The sequence below is a fragment of the Pipra filicauda genome, unplaced genomic scaffold (genome assembly GCF_003945595.2).
Source record: "Pipra filicauda isolate LSUMZ 115617 unplaced genomic scaffold, ASM394559v2 scaffold203_size1373443_pilon, whole genome shotgun sequence".
Classification (NCBI taxonomy): Eukaryota; Metazoa; Chordata; class Aves; order Passeriformes; family Pipridae; genus Pipra; species Pipra filicauda.
In genome coordinates this window covers 1,021,652-1,039,782 of record NW_024104314.1, presented here as the reverse complement: position 1 = coordinate 1,039,782, position 18,131 = coordinate 1,021,652, and the positions used below count along the sequence as shown (strand labels likewise).

Here is an 18,131-nt window from a genome sequence, read left to right as displayed (position 1 = left end):
GTTTCTGACCTACAGACACAAAAGGTCAGCGACACAGAACTCTGACCTGTATTCAGGTTCAGCTGAATGTCTCTTGTTTACCTACCAGGTCTCTGTAGGAGACAGTTGATGCAACACGTGTAGAGCTGCAGCCATGAGAACTGCCAGAGGTCTCTGACCCACACAGCCTGGGTTTCACTATGTTTGTTAGGTGTGAGAATGAAGCACAGACTTTTTTTTTAAATTTAAATATACACACCCTCTGGAAAGTCCTAGATGATTTTACTCTAAAAATGACACATTTTTATCGGTACATGCAAACAACTTCAAATGCAGATTTTCGAGCACGTGAGACTTGGAAGTCAAAAAGCTGAGTCAGGAAATTCAAAGGTGTTAAAGGTGCTTCACATCCCACGAGATACAGCACCTACAGATCTTCCCCAACAGAAGCTTAAAAGCTGAGACCCACTTGGAGGCTCAGCTCCTGTGGCATCTCAGGTTCAGTGTTACACCACTGAAGTTCCTTCTTTTGCAATCTGGAGAGCTGTGATTAGTAATAATATGAACCAATCAATTTTTCATGGCTGATCTTCAAAGGAAATTGCAAGAGTAAGAAAAGAGATGTTTTGTAACAGACTAAGATCAAGTGAAACTGCAGCAGAATTGGACAGTATCACTCTGACTTCTGAAGCTGGGGAGCCTCCATTTGCAGAGGCTCCCCAGGTCTGTGAGAGGGCAGTGAAAATAAACCATAGCCTGCTTCCCTAGGAGGAGAAGAAAGAAAGACAACCATTTCCAATGAAATATATAAAATTTGGTCACATGAGTGGGACCTGAACATAAAATCTGCACAGCCTGTAATCCCTTCAGCCTGAGCTAGGAAACATGAAACAAACATAGCACGAGAATAAAACTAAACTACTTATTAAAAGCCTACGGTGTTTCTCCTCCTCCCACCTATTCCCTTTTCAAAAACATTTTCCTTCTGTCTGTGCTCATCTCATCTTCACTCATCTTTCATTTCAGACAGTTGCTTTTTTCTTTTCCTTTCTTTTTTTTTTCCCAGTCCATTCAAAGCTGTAACACAAGACAGAAGTGTTTGAAGCAGGGAAAGAAAGGGAGATGGATTATCTCTGGCTGCAGTTAACAACCACTGCAATGAGCCAGACAAAGAGGCCAGAACAGGAGGAGGAGGGAACACAGAGCTCCAGGGAGAGCACCTGTGACAAACTCCCTTTGGAGCTCTTCAAAGGGTGCTGGGCTCAACACTCACGCTCATCACACAGCTCAAATCCCAGGACCAACCTTATAAAAGGAAAGGGGCAGAAAGACTCCCTGGCTCTGTTTTTTTTTGCAGGATTTGCAATTTTAGGTGAGCAGCACAGCAGCCAAGCTGCAGCCCGACCTACGGGTTCCTGGAAGTGTGTGGAGGGCTGGGGGTCAGGAAGCCAGGCTGTGACAGCTCCTCAGAGCCATCACCTGCTGCTGCACACGTTTTCTAGGGGATTGGCCAAAGCATAGAACAACCATATTAATTAAATAATCCCCGACTGCAGTGACTTTGCCTCCGGGCCATCGTCGCTCTTGGCCTGCCAACATAATACATTTTCCTTCCCCGGGATCACCTTTCACCAAAATGAAAACCTGCCCATATGTCATGTGCAGCACAAACAATCCAAAACATACTAGCAGCCCAGGGCAACCCCGATAAACATGACATAAGAGAATCCACTTGGGATATTCAGAGCATGCCACTGACCTATTGGGGAATGCAGAGCAGGCAGGGGAAGCTCCAGTGGGTGCCTGTGTTTGGAAAGCTGTTGCTCTTATCTCTGAGAGAGCACAAGCCCCAAGTCCTCAGTTTTGGGAGGACAATGAAGAGACAAGAGCAATTACTTGGAAGCAGCTTGTTCTCCAGACTGAGCAGCTTAAAAATCTTTTAGATGACCTCCGATGTCAGACAAGATGATCAAACCCCCTCGTCATGTTCCTGATCCCTTCTTTCCCTGGCTCTAGGTCCAACTCCCTGAATTGTGTGACACAAGGTTTAGCTCAGGGCTGCAGGGCAGGCTGAGAAAAAGCCCCATCAGACCCTCCATCACATAAGGCACAAACCTGCTATCTACAAAACAGTGAGGTACCTTTTCATGTTCAGCCCTCTTTTGAGCTGGGCTTGCGGTTTTTCCAAAAGAAGAAAATTTAGCACCACTGAAATACCCTAGAAAGGTCCTGCCCTGGCTGCTAAGAACAGAAACGGGCTCCACTGCTCACAGTTGGCATGAAAGCATCAGGAAACAGCAACACAAGGTTACCCAAAGGAGGTGACACTGCCCTGGTCACACTGGCCCCAGACAGGGGTACAAGCGTCTGGACATCTGGAAGGACCCTTGTCACTACAGGCAGCCATGGAAACAAAAAATTACACAGACAAAGGGTAACAGCTTAGGATACAACACCATCACAGCTTCCCCAAGAGGGGTCTGTTCTCACAGCCAGTTTAGTTTGCTATTTGTTGATCCAGATTTCACTAAAGGAGTTTAAGTGTCCCCCCGCCCAACTCTGGGTGCTGCCAGCGGGATCCTTCTGGTGAAACACAGATTTTGAAGTCATCCAGACCAAGGAAGAGGACAAGAGGTCCTTCTACCACAACCTCCTCTAACCACAGTTGTGCTGTTCAAGCTCAAGTTTGGCTGTACAAGACGTTCCCTAAGTCATGGAGACATTAAAATGCAAGTAAGAGCTGGGCAACACTGAGTTGTTCTCAGAGCCTCTGATTTAATGTGATGAACAGAAAGTTTTCAATTAATTTAGTGCATTTTCTATGCACCAGTTTAAGACTCGTAGCATTCAGGAGGCACTGACTGGCATCAGTAACACTGTCAGAGTCCAGACTGTGTTAGAGAATATTGACACAGAAGTTTGATCCACTTTTGAGTGCAGGACAAAAATATCATGTTCCACTAGAGACTGTCTGCCTTAACATCTGCCCAGACTTTGGGTCATCTGCCAACATCTCTAAAATCATGATTTTCTGTTTTCCTGTAGTATGCAATAGTTGTGTTTTGTTACTCAACTACATTAGAAAGAGGGTCAAAGATGTTCTGGGTGCTATAAAAGCCCCACAGATGAACTTTCCAAGTGCTCTTTTAGCCTTCTGTGCAAAAAGTGAGGTATTACAGTGATTATTAAATAACATTTTTATCAAGGTTAGAAGTGAGTTTTTTCCCAAAAAAGTAAGTATATGTAGGAATCAGGTGAACAATAAAATGTGCTCTGCTGAAGCTACTGTTGAGAATTCTTATTTGCTAGAGTTTCAATAATTAAAATCTGCCTAAATGATCTACTGCCTGCTGCCCTAAGTTAATTATGTAAAAAAGATAGCATTGCTGGTGACTCTCTTGTTTTGATGATGATACTGAGTCAGACACCTAAAAGAACAATCAAACTCAATGCTAAGCAACTTATTTATGTTTGGCTTACCACTGTTATTAATAAGAACATTATTTTAGTGACTGCCTGCTGAGAGCTCACCTCCTGGATAGCAGTTGTTTTATAATTAATGTTTTCTTCCTACTGGCATGCTCTTCAACTCTTTGTTCATATTCTCAGATTCTCAAAGTACAGCAATAGTATTTTGTGCAACAGAAAGCCTTTGTTCAAGAAAAGTTTGAGCATGAAAGGAATCAGCATCATAACAGCATGTACTTTTGTAATAACTACAAGCCCTTCTACAATGCTTTTCCATCACTGGTTTCAGCATTTAAAAAACAACATTAAAAATCTTTAATATATTTTACAGATAAGGAAAATGAGGCACTTATAAGTGATTTATCTAAAATCTCCTAAGCCAGTGGCAGAATCAGCAGAACTCAGTCCTGCACTAATGCTTTCAGGTTCCAAAAAAACCAAGGGATGAACAGGAATGGAAGGGAACCCTAACCAGTGGAGCTACAATTTGTACAGCCATGGCTCTGCCTTGGAAGCTGTCCTGTGTTCTCACAGGTTGTGGACTCTGGCAGGTCAATCTGAGGAGAGCTGCACCAGCTTTGTACTGCTGCTGGGCCTTCTCATCCTGTGGGTTTCACCCTTCAGAACGCACATCATACAACCCAAGAAAGGCTCCAAAGCTGCTCCACACCTTCAATGCCCATAACAGGAACAGATTCCCATTTTCACTGCTGCTCTTGAACAGCTTGATTTTTAAAGAGACGCCAAACAAATAAAAAAAAATAGATTATTCTAAGGTATGGCGTGAAATAAGAGTTCTTTGCGTAGGAAATTACAGAGGGATTGAGACCTGGCATATCAAATGTTTAAAATGTGGAGAGGCTGTGAGGAAGAACATGCCCATTCGTGAATTTGTTTATAAGTGTGTGTCAGCTGCATGATGAAACCAAAACCGTCAATGCTTAGTGAGTCAGCATCCAAGCCAGCATCAGGACTGAGAGAGTTCAGTGTTTATGGAAAACAGCGACAGTCCAAGGGGATGAGAATAAATACACGACGTGCTCAATGAAGCACCTGGGTGGGTGAAGACTTAGTAGCCCTCAGATGAAGCAAACTCAGATGCTGTGCTTTTTAATGCACATTTTTAAAGGCAGAAGAGCCTAGGCCACAGGGAAAAAAATATAAAATCAGCCTTCACAGCAACGTCCTGCTCAAGAATCTAATGGGAACAGTACCTTGGATTCACCTGTCCTGTCTCCGGTTTTGAATGTGTGCTGAAGTATTTGCAAGCCAGATCTGCACTGAGTGAAAGAGCTGTGTTGCAAATTTCTACCATGTATTTTGAATAAAATGGAAATGTGGGACAAAACCTTCACAGAAACCTCCATCACAGCAGTCTGACTTAAATTAATTCCTTGAGAGCAAACCTCCAGATTTGACTAAAGTGTAGCTGCATGCTCATGGTTTACAGTGGAGTCCAAATTTCAACCACCATATCTTGGATTCTAAAAAACTCAACTATTACTTCATTAAGCCTTACATTGTTTAAAAATAATCAGTGAAGAAATTTAACAGTTTGCCCAAAGACATACTGCAACTCAGTACCAGAGCTGGCTGTCAAAGCTAATGATGTTGTTTTACTGTGCTTTTATTACAAGCTTCTATTCTGTAGTCCACCTTTTGTGTTATTGTATTTCATTTATTTACCCAGGAGCAAAACAAGCTTTTTCTGAAGAACATTTTCCTTTGTATTCCTTTTGAAGATATTCAGAGTATCTGCCTCTCAGGAAACCCTGGAGCCATCATTTTGTAAAGATTATTTGAGCACCTGTTCCTAACACAGGTTCACTGTACCAAAGCAACTGGTCAACAAATAGAGACTCCATTCCAATACAAGTAAATCTGAATGAATCGTAAAACTTCTACAAACACGTGAAGGGAGAACACCTAACTAAAGAACAATAACCTCACCCAACTCCTGCTGCCTATCACTGCACAGGCACTGAGCCTAGAACAGACCTGCCTTTTCTAGCTCTGTCTCAGGCAATCCCAAGAGCCCTGGAGAAGACAAATGGATTTTTTTATTTATTTTTGGTGGGCAAGAACAAAAACAGCAACCACTGGCAGCAACATCCCGTCTTCTGTAAAATGCCTGAGGTTCACTGTACAAATAAGCTTTCCATTTTCATCTTCCTAATGCTATTTTTAGAACATATTGGCAGTGCCAGATGTCTCTTTCAAAGGCTGGACTCTCTCGAGCTGGAGTTAAGATTTATAACCATGTGCTTGCCCGCCACAGATGTTTGAAGACAACAGGCCTGTGGGAAAAGCCCCCCATTGTTAAGATGACACTGTTCAAAAAGCTGTTCGAAAATAGTTACTCACAGCATCTTGAGTATTTCAACATAGCAGCCCAGGATCCTGTCTGCCTGGGCGCTCAGCTCGATGCTCATGGTGCTGCAGGTGGGGCTGACCATCAGGCAGTCGATGAGGTTGGGCTCGCTGTCGTTGCCCACGCTGGCTGTCATCTTCTGGTTCGCCGTGTTGTTGCGCTCCACTTCCACGTGGATCTCGTTTGCAGTGACAATAACTGGTTTGAGACGGGATTCAGTCAAGGTGGCCTCCTGAGAGACCAGGTCAGGACTTGTGTGCAGAAGGCGGAGGGGGAGATTAGGCTTTCGGTCGCACTGCTGCTGGCAGCCATTCCGAATTTCCTTCAGGCTTGGCGAATTGTCCCGACTGAATTTGAGAAATAAACAAATCATTTCAATAGACAGACATACCAGCAGAGAGCAGGAGAGGGAGTGCAACGCTGAGGAGCCAAGACTTTTTGCAATTTCCCACCGCATTTCACCCCAGCCCACCGGACAGCTTTCCCCTGTGTAATCGGATTACTGAAATCAATTAAAAACATTAAAAGGCTCCAATAGGACTGTTCTGCAGCCCCTATTCTACAAAGATTTGAGCTTTTCATTACTCTAATTGACATGCCAGTTTAGTATAAAGGTGAACTTTGCCATCCAAGTTGTGCAAAGCCGTAACAGAATCCATGCCCAAGTATGTATCTGCCTCCAGTACATGCCCAGACATTGGTCTGCAGCCCTCACGTCTGGAATTTGTGCTGGACACTAAGCAGCCCCTGTCCGTGCTCTACCATGAGGAAAGTCAGATAGGCATAAACAAACAGGAAACATAGCAGAGGGGAACCCTCAGTGCCTACTGGAAACTGGCTCGTGTGTCAAGAACTGCAGCGTCTATTTTGTGGCAAGTCAGGAATCGAATTTTCCACTATAATGGAGACAGCACTGTGAAACCAGCTCGGGTTCAAAGTTGTAGATATACAGGGATTTACACACAACCCCTTCTTCAAGGTCTCACCCTTCCCTTTGGTGAGTACCAGTGAACGAAGGTTCAACACCTTTCAGGTTTTCCAGCACCGAGTGTAACAAATATAACCACGTATCTACAAACACAGAGATGTGACTGACCAGAACACCAGCAATGAGCAGGTGAGAACAAAGACACCCTCCCACAGACCCACACCCATCTTGTTTACTGATGCCTTGGGTTTGGAAGCGAGCAGCTGGGAATTCATACTGACCTGTTGATAAATTCTTCGTAACACGAATAAATGGCTGCTAAGCAGACAGCTACAAGATTTGGCAGGACTCTGGGATGTGGGCATTGTCCCGTTGGACCATGCATGCTGAAAAACAGAAACCAAGATGACATCACTGCCAGGAAGATTTCTGTGGGTAAAACCAGCCAGACAGAACGAGGTGTCAAACCTGGATAAGCATCCTTGGGGAATCTTTCAGAAGGGCCATAACAGAGAGATACTTTAACTCTGTAAATCCCTACCAATTGCCCTATTTATGATCAAGGCTAACCTGCAGCATGAGTTTAATTGATGTGGTAGCCCTACAGACCCCCAAAAAACACACACATAATTGAGCATTATGAGGTTGAATGTTAATGAAAATATCCTTGTAGAGGCTTTGAGTCTAAATATAAAGGAAGAATGTACACGAGGCAAAGTCTGCTTCCAGTGTGGAACTAGGCAGAAGCCCCAGGCATATTTGAGAATTCAGGTTTTTTCAAAAGAGCATTCAGCAACATTAGCTAGTGGACTCAATTTATTTGCTGTTTGCCAGTCCCAAAAAAGCACCAGCTACTCTTAACAGCCAGTAAGGGGACAAGCAGATGTGGGAGAAGCAACACACCAAGGCATGTACACAGGATTGGACATATGCCATAAATTAAATGCAACTAACCTGTGAATAAACTTCTTCACCACCTCCATTCCAGCATTCAGCTCGTTCAAAGACAGAATATACTCCTGAGTAAACAGCCGCAACCGAGGGCACTTCCCAAAATCCTGTCCAAAAAGGAGAGACCCGGTGAAGATGGTGAATGTACGTCCAAACTGTGGTTTTTCAAAAGAAATCAACTCAAACCCAACTGAATTCACTTTGCTATTATACTTCAAGAGGACAGTATTGCTGCATGCTGATGTAATGTTCTCCCCACTAATAGTTACATGCTTTCCAATCTCTTCTTTCCCCATACCACTTTAAAAAAAAAAAAAAATGTTTAATGAAACAAAACATCCCACCTGCACTTACGTTTCTTTTGTACATTTCACTTTATACCTTCATTTTGAACATTTTTTGCTGTTGGTTTGCATTTTTGCTTCCACTTATCACTGCAGATTTTTGAAAGTAAAACTCAAAAATAATATTATACTTCTACGTTTGGCATCATATGTACCCTGGTTTTAGAGAAAATCTTTTGGGCATGCAATCAATAAGCAGTCAAATGAAAAACCAGAGGTCAGTTTTTTCTCCAGGGATTTTACTCCAGCTACAATGTGAATCTGACAGGTGAGCTCAGCAGTCACTTTCTTTAAATCCTGCAGTCAGAAAGGCACCTGCAAACCGAAATCCTACATCTCCTCACATCACCTGCTATTTTTAGATGTGAAAGGAGTAAGTTCTGCTGTCTGGTGAGTGTTATTCCACAGCACATTTCTTCACATTTGCACAGGTGTAACCTTATTACACAGGTGTTGCAGAACTGAATTTCCAAGGGGTGAACAAGGTCCTCTGAGGACAAACAAGTACCCCCAGTTATCCCTCCAGCAGCTGCCTGTGGACAAACTTCATGGCAACTTAAAGAAATGCCACAGTGGTAATGAACTGGTGGTGGTCTGCAAAAGGGATGATACATTCCCAGAGCACTGAAACCTCCTGCTAACTCATTTTGGTTTCAGGCACTTCTATAGCATAGCCTGTATTAACATCTCCTAAGTTTTACACCTAGAGAAAATTACCCAAAATGTGAAAACTAGCCTAGGCTGAACAATGTCTCCTTCAACCTTAAGTGTTACTCTGCTAGTACTGAATGTCTACCTGGTAAGTTCACCCAGCAAAGGGACTGTGGGCGATTCCACACTTGGTATTACAACTAAAATTATTAAACTTCCAACAACTCCTTCTGGCAGGAGCAAATTGACTTGGTCCAAGGGCATGAGACCATGTGTGCCTCACACAACATTTGAATAATTCCATGAACACGCCTTGCAAAAGAGCTCCTGCAGCTGCAATTTGCCTATGAAATTTTTCAACCCATGTGGGTGTCTTAACTGAAGCTAGAATGCAAGTCCAAGGGGTCATGAAAAGGATGTCATTGCTGATCCCTGTAAAATAAAATATCTCTCTAAATATAATACAATGCCCTGTCAGCATATCAAGTACAGAACAATACACACTGTTGATATTGTTTGCTAAAAAAAAAAATAGTGCTTATATTCAAACATTTGGGCTGAGCCTACAAACAGCTGAAATCCAAAGGTTTAGGAGGTTGCTGAGCACTCCCCAAACAACTCAACACACAACAGCCTCCGGTCCTGCATGTAATCTGCAGTATCAGCAAGACAAAAAGTCATCCTTGTTCTTTTGAGATCTCAAAATCATAGACAAATGAGACGCCCCTTCCCCATTTTATAGGTAGAAAACTGTGGAACGAAACTTGTCGGGAATTTTCAAAGGCCACAGAACAAAGGTGCAGAGATCCGGCTCAACTCTAAGGACGCTGAGCTGCACAGATGGTGAAGTTTCCTGCCAACAATACCGTCCCCCTAAAATGTAACTTCAGTTACGTGCACACACACACACACACATTCTCTAAAGGACTGTTCAGTACAGAAGTCCCTGGAGAGTGGTAAAGTGCCCAAATCCACTCCAATTAATACATGACACCATAAATTCCCTGACTACACGCTGCGGTACAGACATGTTGATTTTCAATCTGCAAATGTTAAGTATGGTAAATATACCCAATTCTCTGAAGCTAACCAAATACAAGCATTACACTGTGCATTTAGATTTTATTTGAGACCCCTCAAGAGCTCTGGATGCTTTAAAAACATCAGTCTGGAATCCAAGAATAACATTTACAGAATATTTCATTGAACGGTACAGAATATTCAAAAATGTTTACATGTCTGCAGAGTGCAGGCACAGAGCCAGGAATACGACCTTTTTGCCATCTTGGGCTTTCTACCTAGCTCTGTAAACTCGGGGAGTTAAATAATAAGATTGTAAAAATAAGAAATATGAACTGTTTTCTACTGGGTTTATGCTGCACACAGCACGACAGCAGATGGTCTCTAAAATTACCTCAGTTAGTGAAAAGAAGTTGATTATGTAGTTACAGAGGTTCATCCTTGAGATCACTGCCAAGTCAACTGTCTTAAATATTTTATTTTACTTATTTGTTTAGTCTTTGCCACAGCATTGTGAAGTAAGACTTCTTTATGCAACTTAAAAATCATGGCAGGAAATTTAATATGCCACAAAGGCTGGAGAGCTGGTAAATAACCCAGAACTCTCTTAGGGAAGGAATACGGATCATGTAAGAATATCTTCAGAGTTTGTGGAGGGGGAGGGAAAATCTGCTCCACAGGGCAGGACAATCTTCTGGCATTTATTTCAAACACTAACAAGGAATTGATTGGCAATGAAAAGAGAAAAGTCTGGGTGAGAACAGTTATAAAATGAGTACATGAATCCTGCAATGAAAAGGAAGAATAACAGCAGAAAAGCATAAAGAAATTCAGGAAAGCTAGGTAAGAACTCACTGGACATGAGCCTAAAGAAAAATGGAAATCCAGAGAGCTGGGGGTGTCTTAAAAAAAAATGTTGAGAGCCCTAGCTCAAAATCAACAAAGTCCCTGTTCTGATTTTGTTATTTTTTTGATTTTAAACTATTTTAACTGCAAGGATGGCAGGTGGGGAGTAAACAAGGCACCAAGAGCCAGGTGGGAGAGAGCTGGAGCTTCATATGCTGTCACTGCTGCCAAAAGAAGTGCCCCTCAAAACAATACTTTGCTTAGATGCTCTGGAAAATCCCACTGAATACAAAGTAACACACAATTACATGCAGCATTCACAGTCTGGGGGGGCCAGGTCTCTGGTGCACTCACCATGTTGTGTTTGAGAATCCTCTGTACCACTGGTGTGAACACTTCGATCACGACCATGGACCGCGGGCGCTCTCGGCAGTGCTGGAACGAGCAACAGGTCACTTTGTGAGCTGCAGAAATTATGAAGGTGGGTCTCCCCTGGCTTCACACCCCATGCATGGACTACCCCAAGATTAACAAGATTCAAGGGCTAAATTAACCTTTCCTGGGTTACACTCCTCTCTCCTATGAATTTGCTGGCATCTAATAGACTATACAGGTTCAAGAGCTCCCATTCTTCCCAAAACTCACTGGAATGTAGCATTTTGGGTACTCATATCCCTTTTGTCAAATTTGGTTGAAGCTTGCCAACAGTTTTGAAATGGGTTGGGAGGCAGGAAGATATGTACACACAGGCAGTGTAATGGCACAAACCTCCTTTCCTTGGGATCCAGGCTAAAAACCTCTGGTGGATCTTGGAGGGTACTAACAACCCACTCTCCCATCACAGGATAATATATACAATTCAAATGTATCAGTCAGGGTAATTTGGGTTGGGAAGGACCTTTGAAAGTCATCTTGTCTAGCCCCTTCCTCAAGGCAGGGTCAATTTTGAAGATAAATTTGCCCTCTCATTAGTCTTGTCCACTTCAGTTCTGAAAAGTCCATAACCTGTTTCCATTCCTGCAACTCTACACAGCCCATCCCACACATTTATAGACAATCAGGCACCCATCTCTGATGGAGACCAAAGACAAAAAAAGACCCAAACCAGGAAATAAAAATGCCCTGAGTCCAAGGCTGGAGAAGACCCTACAAGTGGCTTATAAAAATGCAACAGTCAGAGGAGTTTCTGAAACTTGACTTAATTTCTGTAGGAAGAAGCAGCTGATGAGTAACTCTGGATGGGAATTACAAGCAGCATCCAGAATGTTTGACAGATGCATACACAGTCATCAGCAAGCAAATTTAAGCAGACTTGAAACTGAAACACTAACAGGCCTAGAGGAAAAGTAGTACTTTCAAATCCATAAGGTCTGCAACCCAAAGTACTCAGAAGTTTATGGAAAAGATGCAAAATGCAGCACAAGCATGGATTTACCAGAGAAGAAGATAGGTCCTTATTAAGTCCCAGTGACATAATACCATTAGGGCTGAGTTAGACATCACATTACCACCTCATCTGAACACAGATCCAATGATCTCTGCATTAGCCAAACAGAACATGCAGTAGGACACCTCCTGTACCCAGACTGAGGTGTGGGAGTCTGAAACCTTTAACTCTCACACAGTATCAGGACAAAACAAGACTGATGTACTAAGGCACACGGTTCTATTTATCATAATGGTGCTGTTAACTATTCCACTATCACTGGATGCTGACCAAAAAACTGAAATCAATTCGGGCAGGAGGCAAGGAGTTAAAGAAAAAAACAACCACCCCCTCAATGAACTACGCTCATCTACAACTATGAGATTTCAGAAAGCAAAACTGTTCTGATACCTTGCAGAAGAATTCACAGAGGTCAGGAGGAGGATGGTTGTTTTCCAGCAAAGGTGCAATTGCCTTTAAAAGGAAAAAGAGAGAAAAATTCAATTAAAGGACTGCAACTGCATATTGCAAACAACTATTTTTCAGGGTGAGGGCGGGAACTCACTTTTAGAAAAGGACAAAAGCATAACCAAAGAAACTAGAGGTAGGCTATGTGTTTATTTTACAAGTAAACTCAAGAACACCTCTGCCATGAGTTCTCTGGAAAACTTTACCTTTAACTGCACCAGTGTAAATACATAAACCACAGCAAAGGAGAGAGATTTTTATAATAGTTTCAATAAAAACAGGAGCAGACCAATTGTTCTAGGATGTAATAAGGCAAGGATGAATCTGGCTCACTACTTCAGTTAGAACACTTCCCTAAAAGAAAAAAATGAAAAACACCAGACACACACACATATCTTTTATGGAAGACTTAGAGTTCTTTTTTATGAGAAATAGCCCACTAAAAGTGACCCAGCCCTGTTCTCACCTGGGAGTACCCTATTCATCCAAATCAAGCATTTAACTTTGTGAAAGTTGAGATCACTATTCCCCCTTTGTTGCTACGCAAACCAAAGTGCTTATGCTGGGTAAATACATTAGAGGTCATACCTGCCACTGAGGGTGTAATGAATTTATGTTGCTGTTACTTCCTTTGTAAATCAGAAAATGGTACTAGAATAATACACTGTGTCTCTATGTGATGGTGCCTTTGGGTTTTTCCAGTCTTCAGCTAAAGGGATTCCCAGTACCCACTGAAAAGTAAGGCACTAAATATAGCAGCCAGGACATTTTGTATTAAGCAACTGAACACCAGATATTTTATCTGGATGGCATCTGGAGTTTTACTGCTTTGGTTTTTGCTCTCCCTCTCATCTCCTTAAGGGTTTCAGCCCTGTGAGTCTGTTTGCAATGGCTGTGTTCCACAACAGCCGCTCTCACACACACAAGTCAAGATTAGTGGGAATTTCAACAACGAAACCCAACACATCTGCAAAGTTCAGTTTTGGTTATGCACAAGAACTTTGAACTTTCTGTTTGTTATCATGTGCCATCCTCCTGCAACTGTTCAATTCCTCTCTGGTGGTGGCCCAGCAATGGTGGGCTGATGGAGAACACAACACCAGTCCAGTCAGAGTAGAATATCCTCGCTCCCCATCCAACACCTGAGCTCGAGATCTTCCCTGAATCCATCTTTTGGAGTGCTTGCTATGGGACCTGCCAAACCACAACAGAGATGCTCAAGCAAGTCATGGCTCTGTCTGTACATACAGTGTGGAAGAGCAACACCCTGAAAGCACCTTTTCCTGTACTTTCCTTATGAGTGCTGTGGTCAAGAGCAGCTATGGCAACATGTGCCTCCCTGTCCTGAGCAGGAAGGGATTGGCTGGAATATTGATCTGTTCCAGCACCATCTAGAGAAGGCAAGCTGGCTCCATCTGCACAGCAAATCACTGTGTACTTTTCACATAAATACACAGTATTAGCAATACTTTCCAAGAATAGCCTGGTTATCTGTGTAATGGCAGTGAGCTCTGAATGCCCAGGAACTGCCACCTCCTTAATAGCTCGGGCACAACCTACAAAGAAAAGCAAATGCAACTTCAGACACCTATCTCAGTGACTGATTCCATCTAAAATGGTATCTTAGGCAGCAGATAAAGAGAACTCACACCTACTGGCAGCTACCTGCCACCTTGTCATTTCGCAGAAAGAGCCACGGAGATGTGATACAATCAGGTGGTGGTGAGGCTCTAGATTAGATTACTGGGAAAGTCTCCTGGAAATTGCCAGAGAATGAAATTAAATTACAGTGATGGGGAACCAAGTTCCATCTCGGATAAATTGTTGAGATTTTGTATTTTGTTTCACAAGGAACAGAGCTGCTATTTGATTCACTTATTTCTACGTCTAAATAAACATGACCTACAGAAAAGAAAAATTTTGAAGAGGCTATTTTTACAAATCAAGTAAGCAGGGGGTTAAACTGTAGTTACACATATCCACACTTACAACAGCAATCACTTGCTCACATACTATCAGCAATGGAGACATTCTGTATATGGTAGCATCAGCCCCTCAGGAAACTACTAAGCCTCAGGGTTTTATAGGGCACATCTGCAAATGATGGGTTTTGACTATTTAAAGTACATATATAGATATGAACGTTGCTCTATGTAGTCAAGTAAGGGGGCCATTTGGGGAGACTATTAACACTCACGTGCTGTGCTCTTTCATATAAACTGATGAGAAAGCTTTATTGTGATTCCTCTATGAAACAAGAGGAATTACAAAGCCACACAAAAACCAGACAAATGGTTTTGATTGCTGTCCAAGTTCACCAGCATTGGTGGAAATGCTTTCATTGGGGTAGAGACTTCACTGGGGCAGAGACAAGCACTAAGAGAAGTGTCATGAAACAATACTGATTTATCCTCATATTTCAACAGAAGGATACTCACCACAATAATGCTCTCCTGGTCTTGAGTGGTTAAGTTGTTGTTCTAGAAGAGTTGAATAGAAAACAATGAATGAGAAAAGAGTACTCTTGAGTTGGCACATCAGCACACACAGTTCTCAGCTACCACGGACACAAACAGAAAGGTTCAAGATTGAAATTGCTTATTTTCTGAATAAAAATCATCGAATTAAAATCACTCTCCTAAAGAAGGTGGTAAACTGTCTGCCATGAGCAGTGGTCCAAGCTTCCATTTGTCCCTCAGCCCACTGAGATTCAAGTCACCCCAGCCACCAAAGCTGAGTATACAATCACCAGGATGCCCGAGGAGGTCTCAATCATCCAGAAAACTAAAGCTGGTGATACATTTCTTTAAAATGTTTTAAGGCAAGTTGTATGTTTCTATAAAAATTAATAAAAGGATTGTTGTGGTGTTGGTTACCACTTGTGGGTAATAAACTAACTGCTGCAGTTTTCCTGAAATCCCTTCTTTAAACATGGTACCAGTAAAAGCCAATAAATTGACTGGAAGTCACCTATGCAAAAGAGTTTGCTTTGGGCTTTTTCAGCAGCATAATCCATCCAGAAATTACCAAGTTCTGAGTTGCTAAGACTTTTGACTACTGTAAGAAAAACAGCAACTTTTTTTGCTTATATCAAATTTTTGTAAATCAAAACTAAGACATGAAAAACTTTTTTGGCATTACATTTCCTGTTAATGAAAACTTAGATATTTGAAACAGAACTAGTAATAATAAAATAGCTGCATGATTAATTTATTGGTGTGTATATAAGAATCACTGGTCATGGAAGCAAAGCCAATGGAATAGAAGTCAAGAGGAGTTTCACCACTGACTTGAAATTAGACAAGAATCAGACCCATAATAAATTCACCATAAATATTAAACCAAGCAATTAAACAAACAAAAAACCCCAAACCAACAAACTCAAGAGAAATGTGGTTTGTTTTGTTTTTAGGAATCTACCTAACAGCATGGGTCAAATTTCCCTTCTCCCCAGCAAGTGCAAATTCCACTCAAGTCAGCAGAAGTCACAAGTAGACTCACAGGCAGAATTTTGACAGCCCAAGTTAAAATAAAACCCACTCACAAGCTTTTAACTGTCTCTCATCTACACGTGACAGTGTCTTGCAGGAGCCCTGCTGAGGTCATACCTCTGAGAGCAGTTTGGAGACAATCTCCAGAGGTGCTTGGTGGATGGAGTCGTCCTGCAGCGGGGACGTCAGCGCCATGTCCACCAGCGTCCGGATCTCCTTCAGCACCACCTCCCAGCGGCTGGGGTTACTGAGCACCTTCTTGTACTTGTAAATCTTCTTCTGCAAGAAACAGGAAAGGGCTTCCTATAATGCAACTGCCAAGTGGGCTGCTCTGAATTTTGAGTTTTGCCTTTTCTGGTTGCTGAGAGACTGTACTTAAAACTTTAAAATGGACAAGAAAACCTTGTGCGTCTGAACCGATTTCTTCTGTGGAAGCAATGGGAAACCATGATTCTTTTTATTTTTAAAATATTTTTTTTTAACTCTAGAGCATCTTTATTTTCACCATCTCCTCTTGCAAACACTTTATTCCTTGGGCTAATAACAGATACCTGCTATTGCATTGTTTCTAAAGCTGTAGGTTCTTTTAAAGCGAGGCATTAAGAAAGGGGGAGAGAGAGAGGCCATCAAAACATCACTGCAGAGATACTTTATTCTACATTGCTAATTGGTGAATTTACAGTCAAAATTTAATAAAATCAATTTTATCAAAGCACAAATTTCCAGCAGACCCACAGGCTTTCTTTTCTGTCTTGAAGTACCCTGAAAAGTCATGCTGTCATCCTTCAGGTTGAACAGACACCAACTTGTGAAGTCTCCAAATCTTCCATGCAAGACCATTTCCACTCTCAAGAACAGCATTCCTGACTATGTAACTCCATCTGCCCCAGTCCTCTGCCTTCCCCTCCACTATTGTTGGTCATGCCCAAGCTGTTTCACTGACTGCCCCATGCACAGACCAGCTGGATAAGCAAAGGGCAACTCTTATTCCTCAGCAGCAATGCTGCCACAAACAACTGGAACAGAGGCTGCTTTGTATTATAAATGGTATCCTCTAGAGAAAACCCACCCTCCCAAATTCCCAGAGGTGGCTTGATGGTACTCCAGAAATGCAGGAAAACAATGATGAGTGTTAAAATGCTACTCCTGAAAAAAAAAAAGGAAGAGCTCACTAGAACCAGGAGGGGCTTGCCAAGGTGGGCAGTGTGGAGGGCAGTGCTGGAGGCTCCTCATGGCCCCTGTGCAGGGAAGGAGCTCTGCACTGACAGACCCCACTTGTGTTTCATTCACGTGCCCTTCTACTCCTCTCTGTGTGTGAGCCTGGTGCTCTGTTCAAAGGGATGTCAAGAAGTTTGGACACATCCTCAGGTTTATTTACAGCACAGGCTGGGCACTTCTCTGTTTACGTGAAAACATCGGTGTTTTGCACTAAAAATGGATCTTAACATTCCTCAGCAGCATTTCCGGGAAAATCACAAGAACTGCCCGTGTTGTGTGTGCAGCTTGCAGGTTCAGCTGCACATTTTGGGCTATACATTGGTGCAATAAAGCAGAGGACTTTGCAAAGGGTCGGTCTGCTTTGTTTTGTTCTGGAGCTTTGTGGCTCCAGGGCATTTCCCCCTGCACTCGCCCAGGGCAGCCCCAGCAGGAACCATCTGACCAAGGCTGGCTCTCTGCTTATCAGCCACTTCCTTCCCCCCGTGGAGCAGATCTAATGCTCAACAGCAAACAGTCACCTCTGTACCCTATCCAAAACAAGAGAGAAGAGAACAATGCAGAAAAATACAGACTTCAGATGCCTTGGGTTTGTCAGTGTTGTTAAGAGGGGGGAGAGGAGGGCAGCACTGGGCTGACATGTAAAGGCTGATAAAGCAATCCAATTATCTTTTTAATTAAATTCATGCAAGTACAAAAGCACATTGGCAGTGTAGTTCACACTTCCAGTGCATTTTAAGCCACTGAAAAGCTAAAGGAACATAAAAACGTGCTGCAGACATTATCAAATGTGTCTGGGATTTCAGAACAGAGAAAAAAAAAATCTTTGTTCTTCTGATCTCCTTGGGGCAGAGATGGCCCAGCAGTAATTTTAAGCTACCAGTACTACTTCTACCATCATCAGAGATTTCTTAGACTCTTTAGGAAACTTGAATTATAGAATTTAATTTCTCTTATTCAGGTGGTACCTTTA

At 42.5% G+C, this 18,131-nt stretch overlaps 1 protein-coding gene across 1 annotated transcript in view; it reads right to left on the bottom strand.

Moving 5' to 3' along the window:
• The window catches only part of LOC113990074 (c-Maf inducing protein), a 130,733-nt gene that overhangs the window by 16,656 nt on the left and 95,946 nt on the right, over window positions 1–18,131 (bottom strand). Inside the window, exons 4-10 of the mRNA XM_027725158.2 lie at window positions 16,061–16,222; window positions 14,891–14,932; window positions 12,396–12,458; window positions 10,913–10,993; window positions 7,701–7,804; window positions 7,028–7,132; window positions 5,812–6,165 (exon numbers count right to left, since the gene is read on the bottom strand). Coding sequence (XP_027580959.1) covers window positions 5,812–6,165; window positions 7,028–7,132; window positions 7,701–7,804; window positions 10,913–10,993; window positions 12,396–12,458; window positions 14,891–14,932; window positions 16,061–16,222 — 911 coding nt within the window. The remainder of the gene's footprint in view (window positions 1–5,811; window positions 6,166–7,027; window positions 7,133–7,700; window positions 7,805–10,912; window positions 10,994–12,395; window positions 12,459–14,890; window positions 14,933–16,060; window positions 16,223–18,131) is intronic.